This window comes from Falco naumanni, chromosome 1, assembly GCF_017639655.2.
Source record: "Falco naumanni isolate bFalNau1 chromosome 1, bFalNau1.pat, whole genome shotgun sequence".
In the NCBI taxonomy this organism is placed as follows: Eukaryota; Metazoa; Chordata; class Aves; order Falconiformes; family Falconidae; genus Falco; species Falco naumanni.
Window position 1 is genome coordinate 87,709,794 of NC_054054.1, and position 25,915 is coordinate 87,735,708.

Consider the following 25,915-nt stretch of genomic DNA (forward strand, 5'->3'; position numbering starts at 1 on the left):
GCACCTCCCAGGGAGCACGCGAAGGAGGATCGCGGAGCTTTTACCTCAGCGCTTTTACCTTAGCGCCGCCTCAGGCGGCTCTCCGGGCTGCGTGGGACTCGCGGCCCCAGCGACGGTCCCGTGGGCCGGGCCAGCGCCCGTCGGGGTTCGCAGCGCCCCCACCTCCAGGTGCCTTCGCTCCCGAGTTCAGAGCATTGTCACCCCGGGTGCCGGGCAACTCCAGCAGGCCGCAGCCCTCAGCGCCGCGGGACAGTGCTGACAGGACTCCATGGGCTACTGTCGCTGGGAGCTGGCTTTTCCCGAGAACTGGTTTATGTCGGAGGAGATAAGAGCAGGCCAGGTTTGTTACAGCAGCCCTCTCATCATCTAAGGTAGTCTGGGCTATAAGCAAACTGGGTCCCTGACTGGCTGTTATGGGCCTTGGGAGAAAACATGCTGCAAGTAGGACTAGTCAATCAGTTACCATCAGAGTCGGGGAAGAACAAATCTCCTCACAGTGAGAGCATTGCCAGACATAAATCAGCTTTAAGATCACTAGTTCGGGTATGAGCAATGGTGTAGGTACAGCCTCGAGCAGTCAGAATTGGCACAAATAGGTCAATCAACCTGTGCTGTTGTGTTCAGGCCACTTTGAGCTCAGAGTAGGCAGGTGGCACATTTAGGTCTGCTCCTCCCTGCAGTTCTGGCTCTTACAGTTGGGTAAATATGTACCTATTTTGGGGGATTTACAGACAAATGTAACAATGTTGAAAAACAAAGGAAACTCATGGTAGTGAACTGTCTTGCATAATATACTACTGCTCCAGTCATTTCATAATAGAGCTTCTGATGATAGGGCATAAATACTATACAAAGAACAACTAACAATAATTGCTGTTTCATTAAGCTGTAGTGATTACACCTTTGCTTTTGGATCTGGAAATTCACCTGTGATTCAGTCTCTTTTGTGAAGTTTTAACAAAAAGAGGTTATTAAGCTCTATGCTGTGTTAAAGACAGTTGCAAAAATTAACATATATACTGTCCTTCACTGCACATTTTTTCAGACTGAAGGTCCCCCAAAAAACCCAACAACACCCAAACCACCAAACTTCTCATTTATCAATGGGAAGCAGCCATGGACAAAGGACACATAAACTCCTCCTACACAGTCCATTAGCTTTTGACTCTGAAACTTCTCATCGGATTGACCTGTATGTCACAGCGCAGACAGTCTGGTGCATGTCTGGGGTAACACTCCAAGGAATACAAAGTAATTTAATAGAGCAAAAGCTTTTGACCATCTTAGCAGCAAGGAAACAAGTAGAAGGGCCCCTGCTTTGGTGTGTAAGTCTTACTTTGTAACAATAGTATTTTGCGTGTGCAATAGCAAAGAACTGCAGCACTGCACTTTCTGTTATAGGATGATTTAGAAAGCACTTCAGTGTCCCTGTATATCAGAAACATTGTAAGATGCTCAGCTGACTATCTCTACCACCAGTCTGGGAGTTGTGAAACTTTTTCCTACCTATGTGATACCACTTGTTTGAATGGTTAGTTTTCTTTATGCTGGCTTTGGCCCATTTTACATAGCTACACCTACATGTAAGAAAAATCTCAGACCTGTATTAAAACAAGCTTAAGTACTAAACTCAGGCACATATGCGCACACATGCACACATAGACTCAGTGTGTTTTCTGAGGACTAAAAACTCATTTCCTAGTGCCAGAAATATAAATGTTTGTTCACAGAAAAACAAAAGATGATCCATTGATAGTCAAATGCCATATTCCTATGGTGTTCTAAGAAGCCTTGCTGTTATAAAACAACAGCTCTCATTTGCTGCTGTTGCTATAAATGGTGCAAACCCAGATGTCTGTGGTTGCCATTTTAGCCGTGGAAAATCAATCATATGGGGCTTTCGCTGGCACCTGTCTGTCTTTCTGGGAGGTCGCACGGTCTCAGTGCATTTAGTGCTATTTACATGGTGCTCCCTACAATGCTTTTCAGTGCTACTTTAGAAACATAATTGGGTTAGAACGGTTGCCAACAAAGAACCCCATCAATGCCAAACACCCATGGCAATTAACAGCCACCTCGTTGCTACAGGGCCCACTATTGTTTCTAGTAGACTGCTATAAGCTACAGGTAAAATTGCCTCAGAAATTATGTGGCGGTGGACATCGGTAATGGAAACATCAGCTTTTGTGATAGGAATCTCATTATAATTCCTGTTTATGCACATGAACAATAATTATAATTCAACAGTGCTGTAAAAGGGGAGAATGTAAAACATAATTAGAATGCCTTCTGCCTTCAATCATTTAACCCTGCAGTCCTTCTGCACACTTGATTTTCAAGGATTCTGGAAACGCCTACCATTTCCATGCAGGTGCACCTGTAGGTATAACTTGGCCCTCCCTGAAAAACAGGTTTTAGCAAATTTGGCAGTGCCAAATGCTTTTAGCTTACACGAATGAGAAATCTGTGGCACAAGAAAGTTTCAGAGGATGTATGCTGGCCCAAGGCAACATATTACAGAACAGGATTTTCCTTCTTTTTATACATGCTTTAAGCTTTCTGTTTTGCTTTGCATGACAAAAGCAGTGACTGACAACTAAGGTAGCATAGCAGGCAACTCCTGGGCTTGATCTAAACCCCAAAAACCACTGGTGCATCTTTGGGTACGGATAGCCCTTGATTTACAGAGAACACTGTGCTAACATCCCCATGGTTCTTCCTCAGACTGTTACTAATCTTAGGCAAAATAGACAGGGCACAGTTGTGAAGATTGTAGTACCTGATACAAAAATAAGTCCACATGACTTCCACTGACTTTTGTCTGCACCTGGTCCTTTCTCTTATATCAATAACAATGAACCATACTAAAATCAAGGGGGTAACAGTAGAGAATCAGGCCTGTAAACATTCTGTGTTTTTTTCTGTCTCCTCCTTTCACCCTATGCTGATGAACAGATGGTTATAAACCTCACTTCAGATCAAACATTTGTATCCATTGGCATGCCTTACAACAGAGCTCTTCTGTGACACCTAGGCATAATACAAATAGAAACCAGTAGTAATAACAATAAAATGCTGTCACCCAGGGAGAAATTGAAATGACAAAAAAAGATTGCTTCCCAAAAATTTATAGAATGACATGGTTTCTTATCATTCATCCCAAGTTCCTTGAGGACTAGAGAGATGCAAAATCAGCTAGTCAGATTTTTGCATTTGGTAGATACAATGTAGGAATAAGCAGAGGAAGTAAATAAGCAGCAGAGATTTGACAAAAAAACCCTATTAACATACACGTATTTAAATTGAAAATTTTTTCATCTGGGGGAGAAGAATTGATTTTTTTATTGCTGTCTTCTGTTTCTAGTCTTTGAGGAAGAGAGGACTTCTTTGAGAGTTCAGCAGAGTCCTGTCAATCTGTGTCTGGTAACAATGTCAGCACCTCTCAACTACTCTACTGACTGATGCCAGTCCTTCAAGAAGATGGGATCTCCCCTCAGAGCTCCAAAGGAATTATCATACATTTCCATTAAATCAGCTGAGATTTTCCAGGTGCTTTCAGCGATGCTGGGAGATGACAACAATTGCTGTAAGTGATCTGCCAGATTAATTTACATGCATAGTAACATTGCTGAGGAGTTTCTGATGTTCTCATTTGTAATGCTAGCTCTTTTGTAGAAGGAACTCTTTTGAGGTGACAATACTCATGGTTCTACAGCCATCTCTTCTTCCATGTCTGATAAAATAGGTAGTTCTCCCTTGCTATCATTTCTACTACTATATTTTTTTTAGAGGTTGCTGTTTCTTGTTAAAGCAGTAGCCTGCCTTGGTGAGTCTTCTACTGCTCATGGTAGACTTTCAAGACATTTTGGAGGCAGTTTGTCATCTCTGGCAAAGGAGTGATACTTTGGCTAATGGGTTTCTTGGTTAATTCTACTTTGCTGATACTCATTTTTTGTTTAGGAAAAATAATTTTGTCCCCCATTTTTGATGTAAGCTTTTGAGATTTATAAGAACTCTTCAGATTACCTTGCTTCAGCCTTATTAATCTGTGCTGATAGCCTTATGCCATTGCCCTTCAGTTTTTTAAAGCCAAACATAATCTCAAGGTGTACTTTTTTAACAGGAACAAACATAAATCCAAGCTAATCTGCAAGTATTTTTTCACAGTTAGATAAAAGTGTGTCAGACTGCATTTTCAGCAGGAGACTCAACAATCTCCTTGTGACTTCTGAAAAGCCTGTATCCTCCCAAGTTCACTTTTTTTGCTTCCCCACTCCATTCCAGCAGAGTGCTTAGAAGTAGAGAAAGTGCAAACTATTTCCAGATGTCAAAAAAAAACAAACCCAAAACCCAACAAACACAATGATTAAAAATGTTATGCATTAATACTTCATATGTAAAATATAGCTTTTTTCTTTTTCTTAACATGAGTACCTGCCCCTGGTATCTTTAATTCATTTTAATGGCTCCTGATCAACATTTGTCAACATCAGATTCAGGCTTAACTCTGCTCTCACTTAGGCAGTGTAAATTGAAACTGAGGCAGTTACTTTGAATTTGTAGACATAGATTGGAATTGCAGTTTTGATGACTAACTTTCTATTTCAGTTTAAGAATGTAAAAATGCAATGTATGTCACATCATCTCAGGCAACCTTTAAAATAATTTTGTGCTTAACAGTATTTGAAAAACTTCAAAACACCTATTTGTTTCAATAGTAGGTAAATATTCATGTAATTCAGAAAATTCCATTGAACGTCTATGCATCTTTTATAAAATCTGCCCCTTTCTGACTTCAATAAATGTGTTATTTTGCCTAGAGATAACTTCCTCTATCATAAATCTTCCTTTATCATAAATACCAAAAAATGAGCTCTGGATAGTATAGTAACATCTAGAGAGGGCAAACCGAAGTCCTGAGGTTTGATGCAATCAGGCAGTTAAAGGAGTCAGTCTAGGTTAAGCGATTAATGCTCACAGTTAAACAGCACCTATTTTGGACCCATCATTTAATTGTCTAGTAAAAGGATTCCCAGCCCCAACTCTTTCATGACCAGGCATCTTTGTATATTTAATAGACCTCAGTATCAGGCAAAGAGGCACCTTGAATAGGAATGGGCAGGCTTTACATCATCTGAAACCCAGTCAGAAATCACAGATGCTGTAGCTTAGTTCATATTCAAATATTTATTTTTATCCATGAGACACTCTGAAGGAAACACAGCACAGAGAAAATAATCTTGTGAAGAAGGGGAAGGTGAATGATTAAAATTCATGATCAAGGAGCAATACATAGGCTCACTGAAGACCGGAAGCCTGCTAGCTGTGTCGGGGAGCATTTGAGTTTGCTACTTCACAATATGCCAAAATTTAATACAAATGTCAAGTTAATAACAAGGTCATAATGGCAAAATTTGCCTTTCACTTTCAGCCACCTTGCTAGCACCAAACACCTTGTCAGGTATTGACATTACTTTGCACAGGTGTGAATTCATTATTTCAGAAAAAAGGGAAAGGGAAGGTGACAAGTATACCACCTAGCTGGCCTCACGTGGTGTGCAGGGGAGCCTTTTGACTCTTAGTTAGCTGTACCTGAGTTTGGGGGATTTCAACTCTTTTTGTGCAAGATGGAGGAAGCCGTTTTATGCTGCATATTACAAGCCACAAGTAGGAGGACTAACCACAGGATTTTGGTGTGCTTATCCAGTATTATGTGATTGGTTTTGCATCAGTTTGGAGCCACGCTCTTTGCTGCTTTTATGAGGTGACAGCGCTTGTGCCGAGGGTCACCCCTGGGCAGCACCCACCTGCTACACTCCCCCCCAGGGGGGGCGAGGGCAGCCAAGCCATCTGGCACGCCCTGTACTTGTGCACACCCAGAGCTGCCCAGGAACTGCTCCCTCCAGCCGCCTTCTAAGCCGGGTGCCATGGGGAAGGCCAGAGGCAGCTGCAAACCCCACGGCCAGCTCAGGCCCAGCCCTCCAGGGAGGACCCCCTCAGGGCTGCCCAGCACCTGGGCGGGCAGGGGAACGGGCACACGCTACTCCCCTCGGCACCTCCCTGCACCCTCGCTGCCAGCTATTCCAGCCCCGCACACCTCCCCTCGCCACAAAATGGCGCCCGGTGCCCGGCCGGCCCCTACCCACAGAGCCCCGCGGCCGCGCGCAGCACGCCGGGAGCTGTAGTGCGGGCGGGGGGCGCCGGGGGCCCCGCACCTACGGGCAGCGGCCCGCAGCCCGCCGAGCTCCCCGCAGCCGTTCTGAAGGCCGAGTGAAGCCGCCCCTTGTGTCCCCCGGGGCTGATCGTGCCTCAGAATCCCAGGAAGCCGGCCACTGGCAGCCCAGCTCTCCTCGCCGTTATATTTCTTCCCTGCTGTTTAGGTCGGCTCAGCTCTGCCGCTGAAAATCGCAGCTCAGGAACAGGTGCCCCCTACGGCGCTCTTGCATGGCACCTACCTCAGCCTCTGCAAAAGGCTGCTTATTTGCTTATCCTTTCTGCACTACACCCGGCTTCAGTGCCCTCCGTCTCCTGCCCCAGCTGACTGACCAGCCAGTTTTGTACCTGGGCTATAGATCATTTTGTGGACTGCGGCCTCAGAGCCGCATGCTGCATCGGCTTGTTGCAGGACCTCCATCTCTGCTGCAAAGGAGGCTGGAATTGGCCAAGGCATCCCACTGCTACCAAGAGGGAACTGGGACGGGTGCTGACAGTGTGGACACAAATGTCTTGTTTCCTCTGAAAACCGACCTCAGTAGAGGGATGGAAAGGCATTAATTTAAGCATTTCTACAGAAGCCACTGAAATTCTAAGATTTTGTAAATCTTTGAGACTGGGGAAGAGGAGAAAATGCTAACATCCTGCCATTTAAAAAATGGATTTTCCTTTGTCTCATTCAAACGCCTTTTACAATTCATACTTTCAACAAAATTTCAGGCAAGGAAAAGACAAACCAAGTCCTACTGTGCTACCATTGTAATCCCAAATGAACTAACTCACTGCAGCCAAGGGAACAAGAAAAAGAAAATACATTTTTTATGTCAACATGTCAACAGATGGCTTGTTGGAAGCATTAATTGTTAGGAAATGCTTTTGTGAAATACAGGAAACCTCTAAATCAGCTACTGAATAACTCAAAGTTCAGGGAAAAAAATTCAAGCCCCACACCAGTGAAGCACTTGAGGATGGAGAGAGCTGCTGCTGGCTTCTGCAACTAAGATAAGGTAGGGCTGTGTTTTGTTTCAGTTAAGCTGGGAGATGCAGCCTGTGCTTAGTACATGTCCTGGCTTATGCCACTCCACCAGAAACACTGGCCAATATTCTCATTCTTGTCTTCACTGAAGAGGAGAGACTAGCCAGAGGAAGCCTGCCTTGCCTTTCAGCTCCAGGCTGAATCTGTAAGAGACTTTCCTCCGGATTATGTGGGGGTTGGCTGCAAGCGCTGTTTTGGCAGCCAGCTGGGGTATGCAGGCTGCGGAGTAAACGTTGTGCTGGGATCCAAGGGTGATGTGGCACAGTGGCAAGATTGCTTGCTGGGGAGTTTTTGCTTCCAGTCATGGGAAGGAAGGCTGGATAAACAGGAATGAAATTGGGAAAGAAGAGCCTCCAGGAACTGCATTCAATATTTAAGAAGGATGTTACTGCTAATAGCATTAAATGCATACTAAGGTTAAGAAGGCTGAGAAGCTAAGCTTAGTCTAAGATTCTTATGTAGTGCCGCTCACCTGTGCGGAGGCAAACAGCATTGGCAGTACTAGAAGAGGCAGAAAACCCTGGAGTTTTTATTGGTAAAGGCAGGAAGTACTTGTTTTTGATTCATGACATTACTTCAGGATTTGCTGACTCCATCTGTTAAAGTAACAGCCCTCAGCAGTAAGTGAAGCCTTGGGCATATGTGGGCAGGCTGTAAGGTTCATCTCCCAAAGGGAAAGCAACTAGCAGTTGCACCAATACCTGCTCGGAGATGCCAAGGGCACTGGAAACCCTTACAGGGTATCAAAACCTTTTCTGTAACACAGGCATACAACAATTAAATTATGGAAGTGCTCACAGGAATTGCTAGAATGAAGATAGAGCTAGTTCCTTACAACATTTTAATGTGATTTGTTTGGAACTTCATTCCATATGATTTTTTGATGAGAAAGGAGTCACTAAGGGGGCAGAAGGCTGTCTCCAGCTCTCATGATTTTCTGTAGTCAGTGTTCATTTACATGTGTGGGAAGAGTAAGCTCTAGAAAGTGAGGGACAGCTGATGTCCACTTTAGATCCAGCAGAAGTTTTCATGCTACCCATTTCAAGGCCTATAGGGAGAGCACAGCCCTATTCTTCTGAATTCTTCCATGAATAGCATTGCTACCACCCATTCTACTTCTATCTTCCTCCTTCAAAGTATCAAAATACTCTTAGAAACAACCATCCAAATCTTAGCTGCCTCCAAAAGTATCAAAATACTCTTAGAAACAACCATCCAAATCTTAGCTGTCTCCAAAAGTGCCCTCAGGCTAATGGAAACATTTTTTTCTGCGGCAGAACAATTGGAGGTGGAGGCAGAGGCATTCTCCTCCCAAAGTTCTGTGGCACTTCGCCGTGTGGACTGCAATCAATGAGAGCCTAAAGATCAACAGTGCTGCAACCTGCCCCGATTCACTGAATCCAAGTTCCTCATGGAGAAACAGGCATGGAGAACCACTGGCTACACTGTATGCCCCACATACAGATGTTTCATACCTCAGCTCTGGGTGCGAAAGCAGGGGAATTCCCTCCGCTGAACTGTGCTTCTTTATCTCCACAAACTGATGGTTCTTCCTTTGCTGAGAAGGACGGTCAGTCTCTGGGTGTGCCTGCACATCATCACTTTAACTTTGGGGCTTGGCTATGCTGGCTGTCTTTTAGGAATTGAATTCTGCAGAAAGAGGGAACACCTGGAGGTTTCTTTATGCAATGACCACCCAGAACTGAGAACAGGGTTGCAGCTGACATGAAAGAGAGCTTTTAGCCCAAATGCCTTTTCAAGTTACTTTGCCTTAGCCATGAATTAAGCAGCAGGATGGTCAGTCTGTCCCCACAGAAACAACCATTGAAGCCTTTTCCAACCTGTTCCACGCCAGCTGCTCTTCCAAGAAGTCCATACTTGGCCTGACAGCTGTTTCTTCTCTTCCCCAGCCCTCTTACCTCCATGTTGGCACAGGTTCAGAGATGGAAATTACTATCGTCCATGCAAGGGTCCCAGTCCCAGTGTGATCCCTGCTTCCTGGGACAGGTCAACAGCAGCCACCAAGACAGCTACACTGAATCCATGGACATGTTACCCTTGCACTTTCTGAACTATCACTTTCTCCCTACCCTGAATATTGGCTGCTTGTTTCTCCTGCAATAGCAGGAGAGGGTGTGTATTTTGGAACAGCATTGCAGACCAAGAAGAAGCATGTTCTACTTTGAGAGAACTTCATCTTCTCCTTCCACAGGTGAAAAACACAGGCCAATAATAATATATATATAATATAATATAATTTAAAAAAAAAATCACCTGCTTAACATTTCTCAGCTACTCTGTGCTTTCACTTTAATTCTGGTAGATCAAGAATAGCTTTTCTGCAGTAAGAAAAAAGCAGCAGTTCACTGCCAGGTCAAATGGGGTTTTATATGCAGCCTGATGGGGAACTGGCTTACATCCAGCACTGACTGACAGCATGCTGGAAGCTGCCCTACCTGGAGATCTGTCTGTTCTCCCTGCCCTTCCCCAGCCCAGTGTCAAGAGCTGTGGGGGCTTTCTGACCAGGGTTTACTGAACTCTAAATTCACACTGCTGGCAAACCGAGGTGGGGGAAAAACAAACAAGTGGCTGCTACAGAGATCACTAGTTGAGGGGTTGTATACGCATGGCCTTGTTGGGATGACTGACTGTGCACTGAGGCAACCGGAGCGCATGACCGATCTCATGTCCCACCTGCAGCTACAGGTGCAAGCCTCATCTCGGGCGTCCGGGGCAAAGGGCCGCACCTGCCCCGCACCCTGCCCCGGTCTGCGCCCCAGCAGCCCCGCCGCGAGCCGTGCCGTGCGGCGCTGCGGGCCGCGGCCGCCAGGGGCCGCCGGCGGGGCGGAGCGGCCACCCCGGTGCTCGCAGCACTGCGGAGGCGCTGGGCGCTGCGGCCGCCGCTCGCCGCGGGTGAGCTCCCGGCTGGGGCCGCTCAGCAGTGCCGCTGGAGGGGGGGATGCGCGGCGGGGCGGCGCGGGCAGAGCTCCGCCGCCGGGGCCAGCATCCCCCCCGGGTCAACGGCGACAGGCACCGCGGCGCGAACGGCGGCGGCCGCAGCCGCCCACACCTGGCGGCGGCACGGGAGCGGGCAGGAGCGGAGGTACGCACCGGCCCGGGCGGGGCCCCCTCTACCCCCGGCGCGGCGGGAGGGCCGGGCCCGAGCCGCGCCGCCGGCGGCCGCTCCTTCCCGGTTCTCCCCGAGGGCACGGCTGAGGCACGGCCCGCGCCCCCTCCAGCCGCCGGCAGCAGACCGGGGCCGGGGGCAGCGCGGCTGCTCCAGGTGCTTGGCGCCAGCGCCAGCTCGGCGGGGAGGAATTTGAACCCCGGGCGCACCCTCGGTGGGTGAACGCAGCCGGCGGCCCCTGACCTGCCGCGCCCCCTCACGCAGCAGCAGCGCGCAGGGTGCCGGCAGGCCCCGGCTCCCGCAGAGGGGGAAGGATCTGGCGCTCGCCCGGCAGGAGCGGGCAGGTACGGCGTGTGCCAGGCGGCCGCACGCAGATCCGGCTGCTCCGCAAGCTGTGAGAGAGCGGCGGGCTGAGGTGGAGCAGGAGGAGTTAGTCAGGGGCTGAGTCACGCTTGGGTTCGCCCCCGTTGGGCCTGTCTTTTCCTGTTTGCTTGAGATCGGCAGGCCGCTGATTGTCCCGATTTTCCCTCTTTTACTTTTTACTAGGGATGACCTCTAAGGATGCTTCAGGTGAAGTTAATAGTAACTGGAGATGACTTTGGCTATTGTCCTCGGAGAAACCAAGGCATCGTGGACTGTTTCCTGGCTGGTGCGGTATCTAATGTGTCCCTTCTAGTCAACGGAAGTGCTGCAGCAGATGCAGCCAAGCTGGCAAGGAGGTAAGCTACTTTATTTAGCTCCTTCATGGTCAGCCTCCACAGGCTAGCCACGGAAAACCAAGCCTGCAAAATCTAGTATTTTGTAGCCCCAGTATAAACACTGTATCGTAGTTCAGGCTGGTATAAGAAAACTGGATTCCAGGCATATTTGCTAAGACTCTCCATAGTAAAACCAGTGACCTGCCAACCTGCCAACATAATGACTCTTTCTCCGGTATTAGCCACTGCACTGCACCTCTTTTTCTTCAGGATAGAAAGCCACTTACACAATTTGACTAGTAGAGTTTGGGTTTGTTGGCTTTTCTTTTCCCACCCAGAAGATGCAGCAGCAGCATGAGAGTTCACACTATATACCCAGACCAAGCTGCTACCCCCTAGAACTACTGAAGGCACAAATCTTTAAATCTCATTTAATCTGATGAATTTCAGGCAGGCTGACTGCAGGGTCGACAAGGTTCACAGCAGAATCAGGGAAAGGTGTGATTCTGCAGGAGCTTAGTTATAAATCTGAGCAGTGGAAGACTTGATTTTTCCACCCCAGAAACCTTTTAAAAAAACATCTCAGTATTTCTGTTAATTCTAGGCTTGATAAATCCATTTGTAAAAAATGCATACATAAAGAGAGGCACAGTATCTTGTATGTACCACCTTTACTCCTTGACAAATTTTTCAGATGTTGCTGGTGCAGTTGGCTCTGTAGCAAATCAAATCCATCTCATGGACTAGCCCAGCAAATCCTGTAATAGGAAGCATTACTTGTGTTTAGAAGGTAAAACCCAGCCAATGCTTCAGCTCCAGTGTGGGCTGGAGTATGTCCTGAAAGAGAGAGCAGGGTTGAAAAACAATTTAGGAAAACAGAAAAGGAAAGGAGCTGTACTGGTACCATGAGAACGGAGACCTTATACTTCAAATACAGTTGTTGCAGGGGTCACTTTCATAAGTCATGCTGTCCTTGTTCTCCTTGAGCATCTCTCCCCAATTTGGCCATGATTTTAGGGGTAGTTGGAAGTTGCTTGTAGCTTCTTTGGTGTTGGGTGGCACAGGAAAGCCAGGGTGCAGCATTAGTGGCAAATTTGTCTTCTGTTAGAAAGGTTAGACATCGCACACAAACACTGAGAGAGGAACTGCCTCTGGGCTTGTCAGGGGAGAGACAGAAAGACACAACATTGTTGAGATACCTAAAATCCTGTTAATAAATGAAACAAATGAAATGTAAAACACAGAGATAAAGCCAGCACTTCTCTGGGACACAAAGGCACCATGAAACCCTTTAAGCTCCAATACTCTGGTGATGTTGTCAGCTATTTTAGCTGTGGTCTTTAGCAGGCTTTTAAATATAGAATCCACCTGGCCTCATTTCCATAGCCAGAAAGTAGGCCATGTAATCAGAGGTTTAAAAAGCATCTTTAAATCCAGGTCATGACATTTGTAGTGACAGCTGATATAGGTGTGAAAAGCCAGCTTGGAGGGCAGGCAACAGCAGAAGCTGCAACCTGCTGCTACGATTTCATTCTTTTGGGGGGCAGTTTTGAATTGTAAATGTGAATGAAATGAATTAAAATCTATTTCTAAGAATATAAGCAGGGTGACTTTGGGAACATCTGTTAGCACTGAAGATGAACAGCCCAGGTTGTGCAGTTCCTCATTTGTGTAACTCTCTGCAGCTGTGTTCAGCCCTACCCACACACGTGGCAGGCATTTGCAGGTTTGGGGAAAAGGGTTGGTCATATTCTAATGCAAGCCCCACTTTAGCTGTTGCTAGTGCACATGCACTTAATTGGCACCTGTAGCTGTAAACAAACTTCTGCCACACCTAAGATATTTGTACCTTTATTGCAAAGGTTCATGAAAACTCTTTTTAGACACAGGGGTCTAAATAAGTCAGACTTACTAGAAATGTCATTGAAACCTCCTCATCTTGTGATGCAAAAATGGGAAAGTATCACTGTTGCTTGACTACCTTACCCACTGTAATTCCCTGTTCCACCTGCTCAGTGTTGTCTCCCATCCCACTGAATATTGAGGCTTTGCAACATTTTGCTTTTCATGGGATGAAAGTCTTCCCTGTTTTTTTCTCCCCATGGTTGTCTCCCCCCCGCCCCCCCCCCCCCCCCCCCAAGACACCCAACTAAGCAAGTACGATATAGGTATACACACATGTGTATATGCTTAACTCCATAGCAGACATTTCAGCCTTGACCAGTGGTGTAAGCAGGGAGACTGGATCTAACAACAGCTGAGAGAAGAGGCTTGAAGCAAGTAGCTTGTTCTTTCCTGTGGTGCATTCCAGTGTTTGGGATTGGCCTTTTGCACACGTGGTGCCAGGATTGTCAGAGTACTGGACAGTTTCTGTGGCTTGTGGAGATTATCTGGGTGGTTCTTGATTAACTGTCTGTGACCTGGTTGCTGGTCACTTGAGCTCTCTCTCCTCACCTGGTTTTCAGTTAATTGGACACAGGCAAAGCTAATTAGTAACAAGACAACTTTTCTTGCACGATAGTCCTTCTTAAGCACCGCATGCTGCCCTGCAATATTACGACTCAGCATCCTTCAGAAAGGAACACAGTTCCTCTAGAATGTTATTCTTCCCTTCATTTTCACAATTCTGTAGGCTTACGAGTACACCATCTGCTGCCCTGTGTTTTGATTAGAATCTTTGGCAGAAATGTGATGGCAGTCAGCAGATCTTTGTACCAGCTCTAACACAACCTAATTGCAAACCAGCAGAACCAAGCAGTGAATAATAAACCTTCCCCAACATCTAGGTTCTGGATCTTGGACTTTTCTCATTCACTGTCACAACTGGGCTAAAAGAAGAGACCCACGCAGTTGCAATTGAGTATTAGGACCCTTCAGGCAAAAAAAATTTAAATAGTTTCAGCAGAGGCCTGATTCATCACCAAATGACAAACCTATTGATAGCAACTGCCAGATCAGTCCATAACCAGAACAGCAGGCGGGAGAACAGACTTCCATTGTAAGGATTTTTTTTTGTAACTCAAAACTTTTCTCTTTATGGGGCATAGACAGACTGCGACTTCCTGGTTATCCATATAATACAATCTTGATTTTCTATTTATCAAGCCCCACCTTGAAGTCAGCCACTCTTCCTGGTTACTCCAGAGCCCTTCCCAGAGATTGGAAGGGTTATTTTGTTACCTGAAATGAATAGGTTCCTTAATTTTCCCTTAGAAATGTGGAAATAGTAGAGACACCCAAGATTGTTTGCTGCCATATTTTCCCTCCTTTTTAGCAACCAGCTCAGTTGCGACTGAGTATTAGGACCTTTTCCAGATGATTATATCCAAATACTTGATGAAGAGTGACATATTTTAGAACACAACCTCAGTCTTCCTATTTTTTTGCAGTTTAAATACTGAACATCAGCTACACAAAAGCTGAAGCCCCCACAACAGCTGGGTACATTTAGCAGAAGAATCTAACAAAACCACATTTAATTGCTGTCTATGTTTTCACTTCCTTTCCCATCAACACTAATTGCAAAATGTGTGTGCAAATTGTGACTTAATTCTGACCCTCCCAGTCAACATCTGAGTAATCTAGAAGATTCTCATGCTTTCTCATCACCCTTTTATCTGACTGTTAATCACATAGCAGACAGTTCCACTGTTTAACTGTGTTTGGATTAGGGGTGGAGTCCAATCTGAAGCCTTAAACTAGAATCCCAGATCATATTAACTTTACTGGCAACAGCACTTTCTGCTGATATAAGGTCATGGGCACAGGAGCTTCAGTTGATACAAAGATGTAATCAAAAAGAAAGTCAAGTCCCTAAGCTATGTTACAGTACCAGTTCTTAAAACTGCAGAGGCTTTGGAGTGTTTCTTCCAGCAGAAATAAGTCCTTAGCAGTAATGGAGCAAGACAAGGTGCTATTTGATGAAAGACGGTTAGATCTTACAATTTGCTGAAGGGTGAAATTTGGGGCGGGGAGCCTCAAAGTATGCAAATGCCAAATGGAGAAACTAAAAGGTGCATAAAACACAACTTTGCTTTGTCTTGCTTCAGGTGCTTGGATGTTTACTGAAGCAGGATGGCTAGATACAGATATTTATATGAGGCTCTTAATCATGTCACACTTGGGATGAAACCTGATGAACCAGTAATTTTCCAGAGAAGGATACAAACAGGGTGTTGAAGGTGGGATCTAAATAGTGATCCCACTAAGGAAACGGCTAAGTGCCATGTTTATGGCACAGCAAGACAGCTGGGACTGTGCTTGGCAAATCACGTAATTCCCACAGCCACTGCAACTGCTCCCAGGAACACAGGGACTGCACAAGAGTCTGTGCTGTGGCCGGGCAAGGACCCAGGGCACTGTTACTCATCCACTAAACTCAGAAATGTGCAAAGTTGGTGGGCGCTTTATAGAGTGATTCAGTATAGTAACAGTCTCCAGGGACCCTTTACTGCTAAGGATATGAATGAATAGGGACTGCACAAAAGCCCATTGCCTCAGTAGAGACATTTGTTCAGAGCACTCGTGTGGCAAAACAAGCAACTACTTGAAAAGGAAGCAGTTTAGCTGATTGTATTTCCCCTCTATTTGGTAACTGAGGGCTTGCTGACTCAGAAATCTTTCCAGACTGAATTCCTTGTTGCCCCTTGTAGCGTTTGTTGTAAGAGTGTCTCCATATCCCCCCTCCCCCAGGGGATGCTGAGCAGAGAACCATAGAGCAGGGCTGGCTTTAACAACTAACTTTGTCTCAGTGGGAACAGCTCACTAACGGACTAATCTTAGTGGCTGCAGAAGCTACTGGCCTGAACCTCTTCTCAACAAGCTCACAGACAGCCCAGTCTAATGCTGCTTATGCTGCAGGAGCACACACTTGTAGACACTGTCCTTTGGCTTTATCAGGAGTGAACTGAACCCTGGGATTAAATCCTGCCTCACACCTGTGCATTCCCCAGGGCAGTGGGACAGACTTGCCAATACCTAAGACATGGGCCTCAGAAAACAGATTGTAGAAGGGTCATTGCTCCTCAAAAAAAACACCAAAAGGGGCTTAGAGACACCAAGCGGATTCCTCAGCATAGTTTTGTTTTGGCAATAGTAGCTATTACTGTAGTGCTTTTATTGCAGAAACTAAACTGTTGGTGAAGTTCAATGCCAATCCTTTTATTTTGAATCTGGGGTGGAGCAATTAGTGGTTAGACTTGACTAGCAATGACCAGCAGGGCTCACCCTGTCCCATCTATAAAGGACTTAAGCAGAGTGGGTATGAGGCCAAACCCACAACATCTGAGCTCTGTGCCCAGTGTGGCATCACATGCTATAAGTGGCTTGAGCTGCTGGTCTCTGCTTCAGTATTGCAGCCAATAAAACAGCAGATACTTTACAGTCCTTGAAAAGTGTGTTTGTGTAGCAGAAACAATCAACTGTTTTCTGAAAAATGGGCCATTCCAGGATATTCCCATTGACCCATGAGTTTTTGCACATTTATGATTCCCCCGTCTCACTGTAGGGAGAGTGAGTGGCTGCATGGTGCTTGGTTGCCAGCCAGGTTAAACCATTTGACTTTTCTCCCTTCCTGTTTTACAATACAGCATGCCTTGGCATTGCTCTTCAGTTGCAGTAGCTACATTTCAGTGGTGAGAGGCATTTGGGAGCAAGAGTTAGTCCAGTGTGTATAGTAGTCAGTGGGGAAAAAAGCCTGTTGGTTCAGTCTTAAAGCCTAGGCCTCTGGTTAGGACAGAGCATGATTGGAACCCTGTCTCCTAATGCACAGGTCTCCTAATGTACAGCCCAGGTAATTGCTATAAGGCTTTAAGTTTTGGTCTTGTTTTCATCTCAGGATGCACTTAGGACTTCAGATACTCATGCAGTATCAGGACTGTTAGGAATAAACATGGGGCAGCAAGACATTTGGTGCCAAATAGGAGCATCATCTGGCTTATCACATCCAGAGGAAACACACAGTATTTAGGTACAGGCAAATGCTAGCTAGCAGCAGAACCCTGCTGTGCCCCCTGCATTGTCCTCATTCCCAAATCCTTACAGCTTTCCCAGCATGCCTTCTTCTGTGCATCTCCCACAGTTAAGTATTCCCAAACAAGTTTCTCACATGCTGTGTTTTGATTTTGGTTTCAGTCCCTGTATCCCAGAGCCATTAAACACTAACAGTTCCTCTTTAGACGCTTCAGCATGGACAGTCTGTCAAACCAGCTAAGAGAAAACTATTAAGGTATTCAGCTGGTGTTAGCCAAAGCTCCAAAACATGCTCTAACGTTACACTGAGAGTCTCCCCTTACAGTGAGAACAAGGCCAGCTCTCTATGCACTTCCACATTCTGCACATTCCCCAGCTCTGGGGCTGGTTTCAGCTCAGGCTGAGGAGCAGCTCTAATGTTACACAGCACAGTGCTTGGCTCCTTGGTGTCCCACACCTGTTGGAGGGGCTTGCCTTTTCCTGGAAATAGCTTCCCTTGCAGCACTTGAGGCATTGCACAATTGGAGGTAGTTCATTCGATGCTCCTGGGAGACAACGCTGAGAGGCTCAGCTGTTCATTTCTTGCCCTCCCACAACACATGAGAAGGAGAGGGCTCAACAAAAAAAGTCTTCCATCTGCTGATTCATGGTAACACATGAATGCTTTTTCTTGCAGACAGCAGTGGCTGTGGTACAAATAATGCTATCAGCTGACGCAGTCAGAGCTCCCCAGAGACATGATAAAAAAAACTGGGGAGGACTTCTAAAAAACCAAAGCAGAACCACAGGCTCTCCCTCTACCTACAGGCTCATGCAGGGTATGCACAGGTCACAGGGCAGGGGGGGAAAGCTTTCCTACCACAGCACCCCATCTGCACTGTAGCTGCCTCCTGCCCTGCCATTAGCTGCCTGCTTAAGGGCCCCCACTCCCAATGACAGCATCTTCCAGCTCTTGTATGAGCAAGGAGTTAGTGTGCACATGTCATGTGCTCAGGCCACATGTAGGAAAACCAGAAGAACATTTAGCATCAATTATACAATCAGGCCCTACTGCAGACAAATCACAAATCAGAAAAGCCAGAGAGGACCTTTGTCTCCACAGGCTGTTTTGCTCCATTAAGCGAACATTCAAGCTCCCTAATCGCACGATGGACTGGAAGGACACGGACTCATTTTGTTTCATAGAGCTGTCCGTACAACTTGACTTAAAACATTTATGTCTCTGAGAAGCAGCAGTATCTAGCAATGACTACACTATCCACCTGGAGCACAAGACATGGAGGAGCCAGGAAAAAAGTCTTTCAGCCCTGCAAGGCCCAAAGCCTTAGGGCCTGAAGGAGCTAAATGACTCTGACTCGGTCCAATTCATTCACAATCCTTCTGTCTCCAGTAACTTGGTGCTTCACTCGTCAGCTTCAGGGCAGCAGACAGAAGGGAAAGATCTGTTTTTTGCACACTTTGCCTACATGGAGATTGCTTTTGTTTTCCTCCTTGTGGCACAAGGACTGTAACAGGGACAGACCATGCCCAGTTTTAGCAGCTCCATGCAGAAGTTCCAGGAAGGATTTAAAGCATCACAGACTTGTTGCCTTAAAATCAACTCTGCACCATGACTCAGACTGGGCAGCACAGAAGGAACACTACAGTTCTGTCATTTTCTTAGTGGGTCAGCCAGAGGCTACGGGTTGTCTTGGAAAAAGTTTAAAAGCATCATTTTGGCTACTGATTCTGAGGATTTCTAGAAGTGCTAATGAAACTCAGCACAAATCTGAGCAGTTTTATTGTAGGGGGAATCCACAGCACAGACCAAGAAAGAAACACCAGCACTCTGCAAAGCCCTGGCCCTGTGGCTGAGAGGAGCTCTGCACACACACTAGTTCCATAGGTTTGTTTTTTGGTTTGTTTTTTTTTTTTTGTAATATTGCAGAGCATAACTAGTTAATAAATTGTACCCTTGTGATTCCTTAGCAAGGCTCCACACTTACACTGCAGACCCCCCTGCAGTAATCCTTCCTCCGTGCCAGAGAGATGCTACTTTGTACAGCTTAGCCTTGTCACTCAGTGAGTAATCATCTGCACCAGTAGACAGAAATCTGGCTGCTGTAAGCAATTTCAGCTGCAGCCTCTTGGACCAGGAAACTCTTAAACTCAGACAGTATTTACACTTGTAGCCTATGCTGTTGCCATAACAGTTGTCTTGGGCACTGTTTATATATGACTGGATTCTATTTAAGGGCAGCTTTAGAAGTTGTCAAATAAAACTCAAATGTAACATCTTTAACAGTGTGAACAACTCAAAGGAATACCTAGCAAGGGCTAATGAAGTGCTTTAGAAAAGGGTTGCAAGGTCTAGATTTTTCTTTTAGTCTCTAGTGACTGCAGGGCAGTTACCGGTACCATGCAGTTACAGCATTTTAATGCAGTTAAGAGCATTTAGCTTGAAATACCTTGTGGCTGCTCTCTCCACAGGTCAGGGTAGGAACAGAGTTGGGGGAATCTCACACTGGCCCTTAGAAGACTGCACAGGGTTGTTACCTGGAAGTGTCCTACTCTGGTTAATGTCATTCTGCTTTCCTTTCTAGAAGGGCAGATATACAAAGATGTACTCCATTGAGTACAGCACCACTTTTCAGATCAGTCTAGATCTTTCACTGAAGCTCCTGCTTTGGCCACAGGAAGGAAGGTAGAGGTGCAAAGCTTAACAGATATTTCATTCCTGTTACAGATACAACATCCCAATAGGCCTACATGCCAACCTCTCTGAGGGCTCTCCTGTCTGTGAGGTACTCAAGAAAAACTCTTCTCTGCTCAACCAAGACGGATTCTTCCATGGGAAAATGGGATTCAGAACAGCTCTATCAAAAGGTCTCCTGAACATGTCAGAGGTAGGAGAAAGCCACATACCACCACGCAACTTGCTTTCCTGATACAGATCAGCCTGTGCTTATCCCAGTACGTAACAGCTGAAGAGCTTTCCCAGGTCCCACCTGTGAGTAAGCTTACAGATGAATTTTGACTGTGTTGCCAGGGCAGCTGGAGCTGGCTTTTGGGGTCCCGAGCCTAATTCTGCCAAAGACTCTGCAGCCTTTGAGAACTCATTCTTCCCTGCTTCAGTGCCAGCATACACTAATGTCCTGTTAACTATTTATCTGAGGGGGCAGAAGAGGCATTGGAACAGATACTTACAGGCTTTTCATCACCTGGTGAAAGGCTTTTGTTCTTTTGTCAGGGAGATGGCTGGTTTTGCCCCATGAGCAAGAATGAATGTGTTCAGGTGATCAAAACTGCCTATGGGATATAAGCACCCATTTCCCCATTCATTTTAAAGGGAAATGGGCTAAATACTCTATGTGTTTTAGAAAATCCCAGTATCAGCACCATCTACATAACCAGTACCATAGAGAGACCCGCGCCTAGGGGAGATTCTGGGCAACCCAGCAGCATTGCATGTCCATTCATACATCATAGCACTCTGTGGCTCCCAGGGCCATGTACTGAGTACCAGTCAGCACAGTCTCCAGCAGCCCCTTGTGCTCTCCTGATCTCAGCCTGCTGACAGATCTTGCTCTGACCCTTCTCTGCTGTGCAGGTGAAGCAGGAGCTGAAGGCCCAGGTGGAGCTGTTCCATGAACTGACAGGTCACCTACCTCCTCACATGGATGGGCACCAGCATATCCATGTCCTCCCAGGTAAGAAAGGAGTCCTCTTCTTCCCAGTGACAGCAGATGAGAGAGTCAGAGTCTCAACTCAGAGGGGACTCCCCCTGGCATGGCTCCCTGTTTGGGCAATAAACCTCACCGTGAGACACTTGCTCTACAATTACCATTTTCACCTGGCCCAGTTAGGACTGTATCCCCCAGGCCTGAATGGGCTGCTTGGTGACCTGGGTCTTCCTGTAGCAGTGCAAGGGGATTAATGGCACAAATGGCCCAGGTTATACCTTTTCCTCCAAGGAAATGAGGTGATCATTCACCTCGGTAACCTAATTCCATGCTCCTGGCCACAGGGAAGGAGGCAGACCAGAGCTAGCAGCAGACTGGCCAGTTTAAACTGGAATGCTTGAGTTTTTGAAGTTGGTAGCTCTTCCAGGTGCTACAAGAACTCCATCCTGTCAGTTGTGTTTCCACATCAACCTGCTTGCAGGTCTCAGCATGGTTTACAGAGATGACCAAGTCTTTTCTGTCTCCATTTTGCAAATAAGGTGCTTGTGGTACAGAGGTGGAAGACAGAGTGAGCGAAACACCCCACACTTCCCCACTCCTGCACTCAGCTGCCTCTGAATGACATCACTCTTGGCAATTTACCCTCACCGCAAATCTGGCTGTGCAGGGGCTTGATGAAGAACTTGCTCCTGACAGCGCAGTCACCTCTGGTGCACTCTAGGACCAGAGTCCCTAACGTAGAAGGGGTTGCTGGGCTAAATGCTCAGTGCTGAAGTAAAGATAAGGCACCCATAGCAGCTGTTGAGGGAGTCATGTTTCCAGTATGGAAGGGGACTCCCATCCAGATGATGGAAAAACCATTTCAGCAGAAGATAAGGCAAATGGGATTATATTTTCTTAAACATGGAAAGGAGACATCTCTGTGCTAACAGCTTGCAGGGGACACAATGAGCTGTTTTGATTCCTGACTATAGTGTCTGTTTTTACTTACAGAGGTCAGGCATGTATTTGCAGAGGTGTTAGAGGAATATGGGATTAAGTACACACGTGTCCCGATAGAGCCAGGCCTTCAAAACTGTGACTGGATTCCACCATCCCTGATGGACTTTTATCTGGGAGTAGAAGAAGATTCTTTTAACACAGTGGATGTGTTTACAAGGCATGGAATAAGGTAAGACAGGCATTACTCATCCTTTCTGTAGTAAAGCTTTAAGATCTTATCAGTTCCCAATAGCACCTTTTCAGAATGGAACACCCACCTTTCCGGGTTTACAAAAAGGCTCAGGACTACAAAAGTGCTGGGGGCACTAGGGTTTAATAAGAAGTTTTGTTTGAACAGAGATGACTCACTTCTCACCTGAACAGAAATGTTCTTCTCAGGGTGTGTTTCTCAGCCTTTCTAGTGATGCTGCATTAGCCTGGCATCGGGAATGGTAGGAGGCTGAAGTGCTGTATCAACACTGGAATTTAAAAAGTATGATCGAGGGAAAGTTTTCAAGAAGTAACTTTTCATCTCCCTGCAACAGTGGAGAAAGGGTTTTAAGTAGCAGGGAAGAGACTCAATTAGAAACAAGTGTGTGTTGTTAAGGGGAGGCAAGATGCTCAAAAGCTTGCAGTGCCACAGCTCTAAGCATGCAGTCGTGTCAGTGTCCTGCATCTCAGGGGCCAAACCCAAAAACCTCAGCCCTGTACCCTTTTCTTAAAAGCCTGGACAGCGTTTTATGGATGAAAGACATTTCATTTGAGACCCCTGCAGTTACTTGTCCTTTGAGGCAGATTTCATTACTTTCTCAGTCTACTGGAAGTTTGGTTTTTGTATATCCATTATTCTGAACTCTAGCAGCATGCTGGCATTCCACCCTGCTCTTTCCAGCCAGAGCACATGGACTGCACTGAAACAGCCCGTTTCTGAGGGAGAGAAGGGCACAGCAACTCACACAGCAGTTCATCAGGAGAGTGTAACCCTCCTTCTAAGGCAGTTTTACAACAGGGACAGTGCAGGGGAGTTTAGTGGAAACCCTGCATGCTCCAGGGCTCCCCGTGCTACTGAAGGGGCAGGGCTGGTGTCAGTCTACCTCTGAGAAGCTGCTGCTTTGGCGATCCACCTCTCCAGGGGCGCCAGGGAGGAACTCGTGGGGCTGCCTCCAGGACCTGTGCATTTATACCCACCTGGCCCACAGCCACGGCCACCCGGCTTGGACACACTCCGTGCTCCAGCTCATCTCCTGGCCTCAGGGAAGGCAAGGAGGGACAAACTTACAAAAGGAACATGTAACGTGAGGAAACCCAGGAAAATGAAAAGAGTGTGGTCAGCTGAAATCATCAGGAACCCAACTCTGAAACTCAGTTTCACCATCCGTGCAAAGAGGTACCACCTGGAGTCCCTGGAATTCAGTTTGTGATGCCGGAAAGCACACGACTGTGCTGACTATATAGTGATGAGGCATTAGCAAGTTTAGCCAGTTTACAGTTAAAAAAAGTTACTTTTTTTTCTCCTAAGTCAGGCAAACTTCTCAAGAAGAGCTGAGTGTTCAGCTGAGCTCTTCCTTGATGCAGGTAAAGGCTCCAGCCTTGGTTTCGTCCAAAAATGTTCTCATTCTGCCCTCACATATACTCTTGCACCGCCCTCCTGGGCTCCTGCGTGCCATGGTAGAAGAACAGAACTTTGTAGCTGGACTTGAACAAAGAAATGTGTTAAAGTTACATTAAGAAACAGCCTCTAGCTGGTGTCCTCTTAGCTGTGTGGTCTTTAGTAGTAAGATTTCATCCAGTGTTTTGCCTTTTGTTATGGCTCTTTGATACATTCTAGCAGAATGCTTTGTTAGTATAGTTTCCATTTTATTTCAGTCACTTTTCCTGTTTTCACTTAGCCAAAGGTTATTACCTAGAGGTGGTTGTTGTTCAGCTTTTGATTGACCTAGTAAGTTATTTCGACAGTGTGGCCTTTCTCAGTTTAGCTCAGCTCTCCCATTTTGTGCCATCAAAATGCACCTGTGAGCTCACGAACACCAAAGAACCCTTGTGCAGTGACACAGTACATGTAAATACAGTAATAATAGCAGTACTGGTACTGGGGCTTTGCTAGGACTTTCTGTCAGACTGAAGAACTGCTCCTTTAAATAGTATCCTGGTTTCAATAAGGGAAAAAAAAAAGCATTACTGGCTTATAGTTCTGGTTTTACTTTTGTTTATTATTAAAAGTTTTAAAGTCTCTCCCCACCTCCCCTCTTTCTATCTTAAGTTTTAGGTAAATTTTGATTCTTGATCCACTGGCCGTAACACGCTCTTTCCTAACCACCTCGTTAGCATTAATACCAGCGTTCCCTCCTCTGGCTACAGGTGGCCAGACATTTACATTGGTTTAAGCACCATGGGCAAGAACATGTCTGTCAGTAACATCTGGAGCGCCATCGACACAGCCATCGTGGAGTTCACATCCAAGGCTCCCTGGCCTGCACACTCGACACCACAGAGCAGGACTGTAACGATTGAACTGATGGTGCATCCCGGGTACCCCAGTGTCCCACCTGTCGGCGGCTGCGGGGAAGGACCCGATGATTTCTCACAGTCCTGGGAGCGCCTCCATGAACTCCAGACGTTAATTAAGCCAGAGCTGCAGAGCCATTACAAAACCAGGAACATTCAGCTCTGTTCATTCAAAGATCTTTAAGTAGACAAGTACACATACATACATTTATTTATGCTCTGAAGACAGGCAGTTGCTAACGTCCTGAGCAGCCAGACCACTGTTATCAGTGTAATACCTGTAATACCTCCTGGTACAACTGATGGGAGCTGGGAAGAGGAACACCCTGCGAGCAGCTACAGGCTGTACCCCAGAGCCACAACTGGCAGCTTTTAGGCCTCACCATCTCCTCTGACCATGACAAACCTCTTCTGCGTCACCCACTCGCACACCGTTCCAGTGCAGCATGGCGGCCAAGGCACAGCCCGCCTCCCAGGGCTCAGCTCCTGCCAACGCAACGGCGAGCAGCACACAGATGTGCTTTGCTATGAGACCAAGCAGCACACCAGCACCCTGGTGGTTCCAATCATTTGGCTTTTTGGACTTACCTGCAAAAAAAGAAACATGCTGGGGAGCAAGTGCTGCTTCGGAGCAGCTGCTGGGTGTAGGTTGCCCATGGGAGGCCTGGCAACCTCCAGCGTATGTTTTTCTTTAAAGCAGTCGTGGTCCCTTCGCCTCCGCCGCGAGGGGAGTGCAGGGGAATGCCACCTTCGGAGCGGGGCTCTGCTCAGAGCAGCTGGATCACAGGTTTAGCACAGTGGTGTCTGCAGCCATAATCCACGCACAGCCTCAGCCAGCAGTAATTACGGCTTTTCCTATTTATGTTGCCCATTGGCATTTAAGCCACCATAGGAAAGTAACATCAGCTACAGCCCCTTCAGAGAGGCTTTTCTATTTTTTTTTTTTTTTTTTTTTTTGGATGACTTTGCAAGAACAGCAACTGTTGACCCAGCTGCTATTTCAGTAACTGCTGCATGTGAGAGCTCACCAGCAACTGTTCCTGCTCTGCCCACCGCCTCTCAGCAGGAATGCGTGGGATGGCTGTGTACCAACTGCAAGCGAGTTTTCAAGTGGAGAAGATCCTTGTGTTTGGCCATTTTTACTCCTGTCATTAAAGCATTCGAACTTCAACAAGCCGTAATAATACTGACAAATTTCACTGCAGCTCTGTCACTCACAACTTTCAAATGGGAGCAAAATATTTGAGATTGTTTATGCTCATTTTCTGCACAAAAGTGATCTATTTATCATAATCATTTTTGGTTAACCATTTTTTTAATATTAACAGTTTCAATATGATCAACATTCTTTTAAGTGAAAAATAAACTCAGGCCTTTTTCTACTGTAATGGTTCAAGATGCTTTTGGTTTTAGTTTGAGCTGGAGAGCAAATGAAACCCACTCCCCTACCTGCCCCGCCGCGGCCACCTGCGGCACGCTGGGAGGCTGCTGCCTTCCTGTCACTAGCGGGAACTATCTGACCTTCCCTGTTAGACATCCGAGCAAGTTTTTGTTCTGTACAAACATGAAAAACAACACCCAGGACGCTTTAGAAAGTATTTTCCCAGGTTCTTTCCTAAATGATTGTCACAGAATTAATCTGATATGTGACAAGTTTGTTTCTAAAAAAACCCTTCTCCTGTGCAAGTCCTACACCGCACGGCCGAGGCAGAGGGAGTTACCT

General features: G+C 46.4%; 1 protein-coding gene across 6 annotated transcripts; it reads left to right on the forward strand.

The window, feature by feature from the left end:
* On the forward strand, nucleotides 1-25,580 carry YDJC (YdjC chitooligosaccharide deacetylase homolog). 6 transcript variants are annotated; one of them, XM_040603403.1, is made up of 8 exons: nucleotides 4-340; nucleotides 3,365-3,586; nucleotides 6,381-7,220; nucleotides 10,923-11,095; nucleotides 19,770-19,929; nucleotides 20,634-20,733; nucleotides 21,700-21,877; nucleotides 24,046-25,580. In XM_040603403.1, exons 4-8 carry the CDS (start codon nucleotides 10,938-10,940, stop codon nucleotides 24,374-24,376), a joined length of 927 nt encoding a protein of 308 aa, XP_040459337.1. In that variant the 5' UTR covers nucleotides 4-340; nucleotides 3,365-3,586; nucleotides 6,381-7,220; nucleotides 10,923-10,937; the 3' UTR covers nucleotides 24,377-25,580. The 6 variants fall into 6 exon arrangements, with proteins under 6 accessions (XP_040459376.1, XP_040459337.1, XP_040459328.1 ...); XM_040603442.1 differs by lacking the exons at nucleotides 6,381-7,220; nucleotides 24,046-25,580 and adding an exon at nucleotides 22,580-24,037 and having other exon boundaries at nucleotides 1-340; XM_040603394.1 differs by lacking the exon at nucleotides 6,381-7,220.
* Nucleotides 25,581-25,915: the final 335 nt, after the last annotated feature.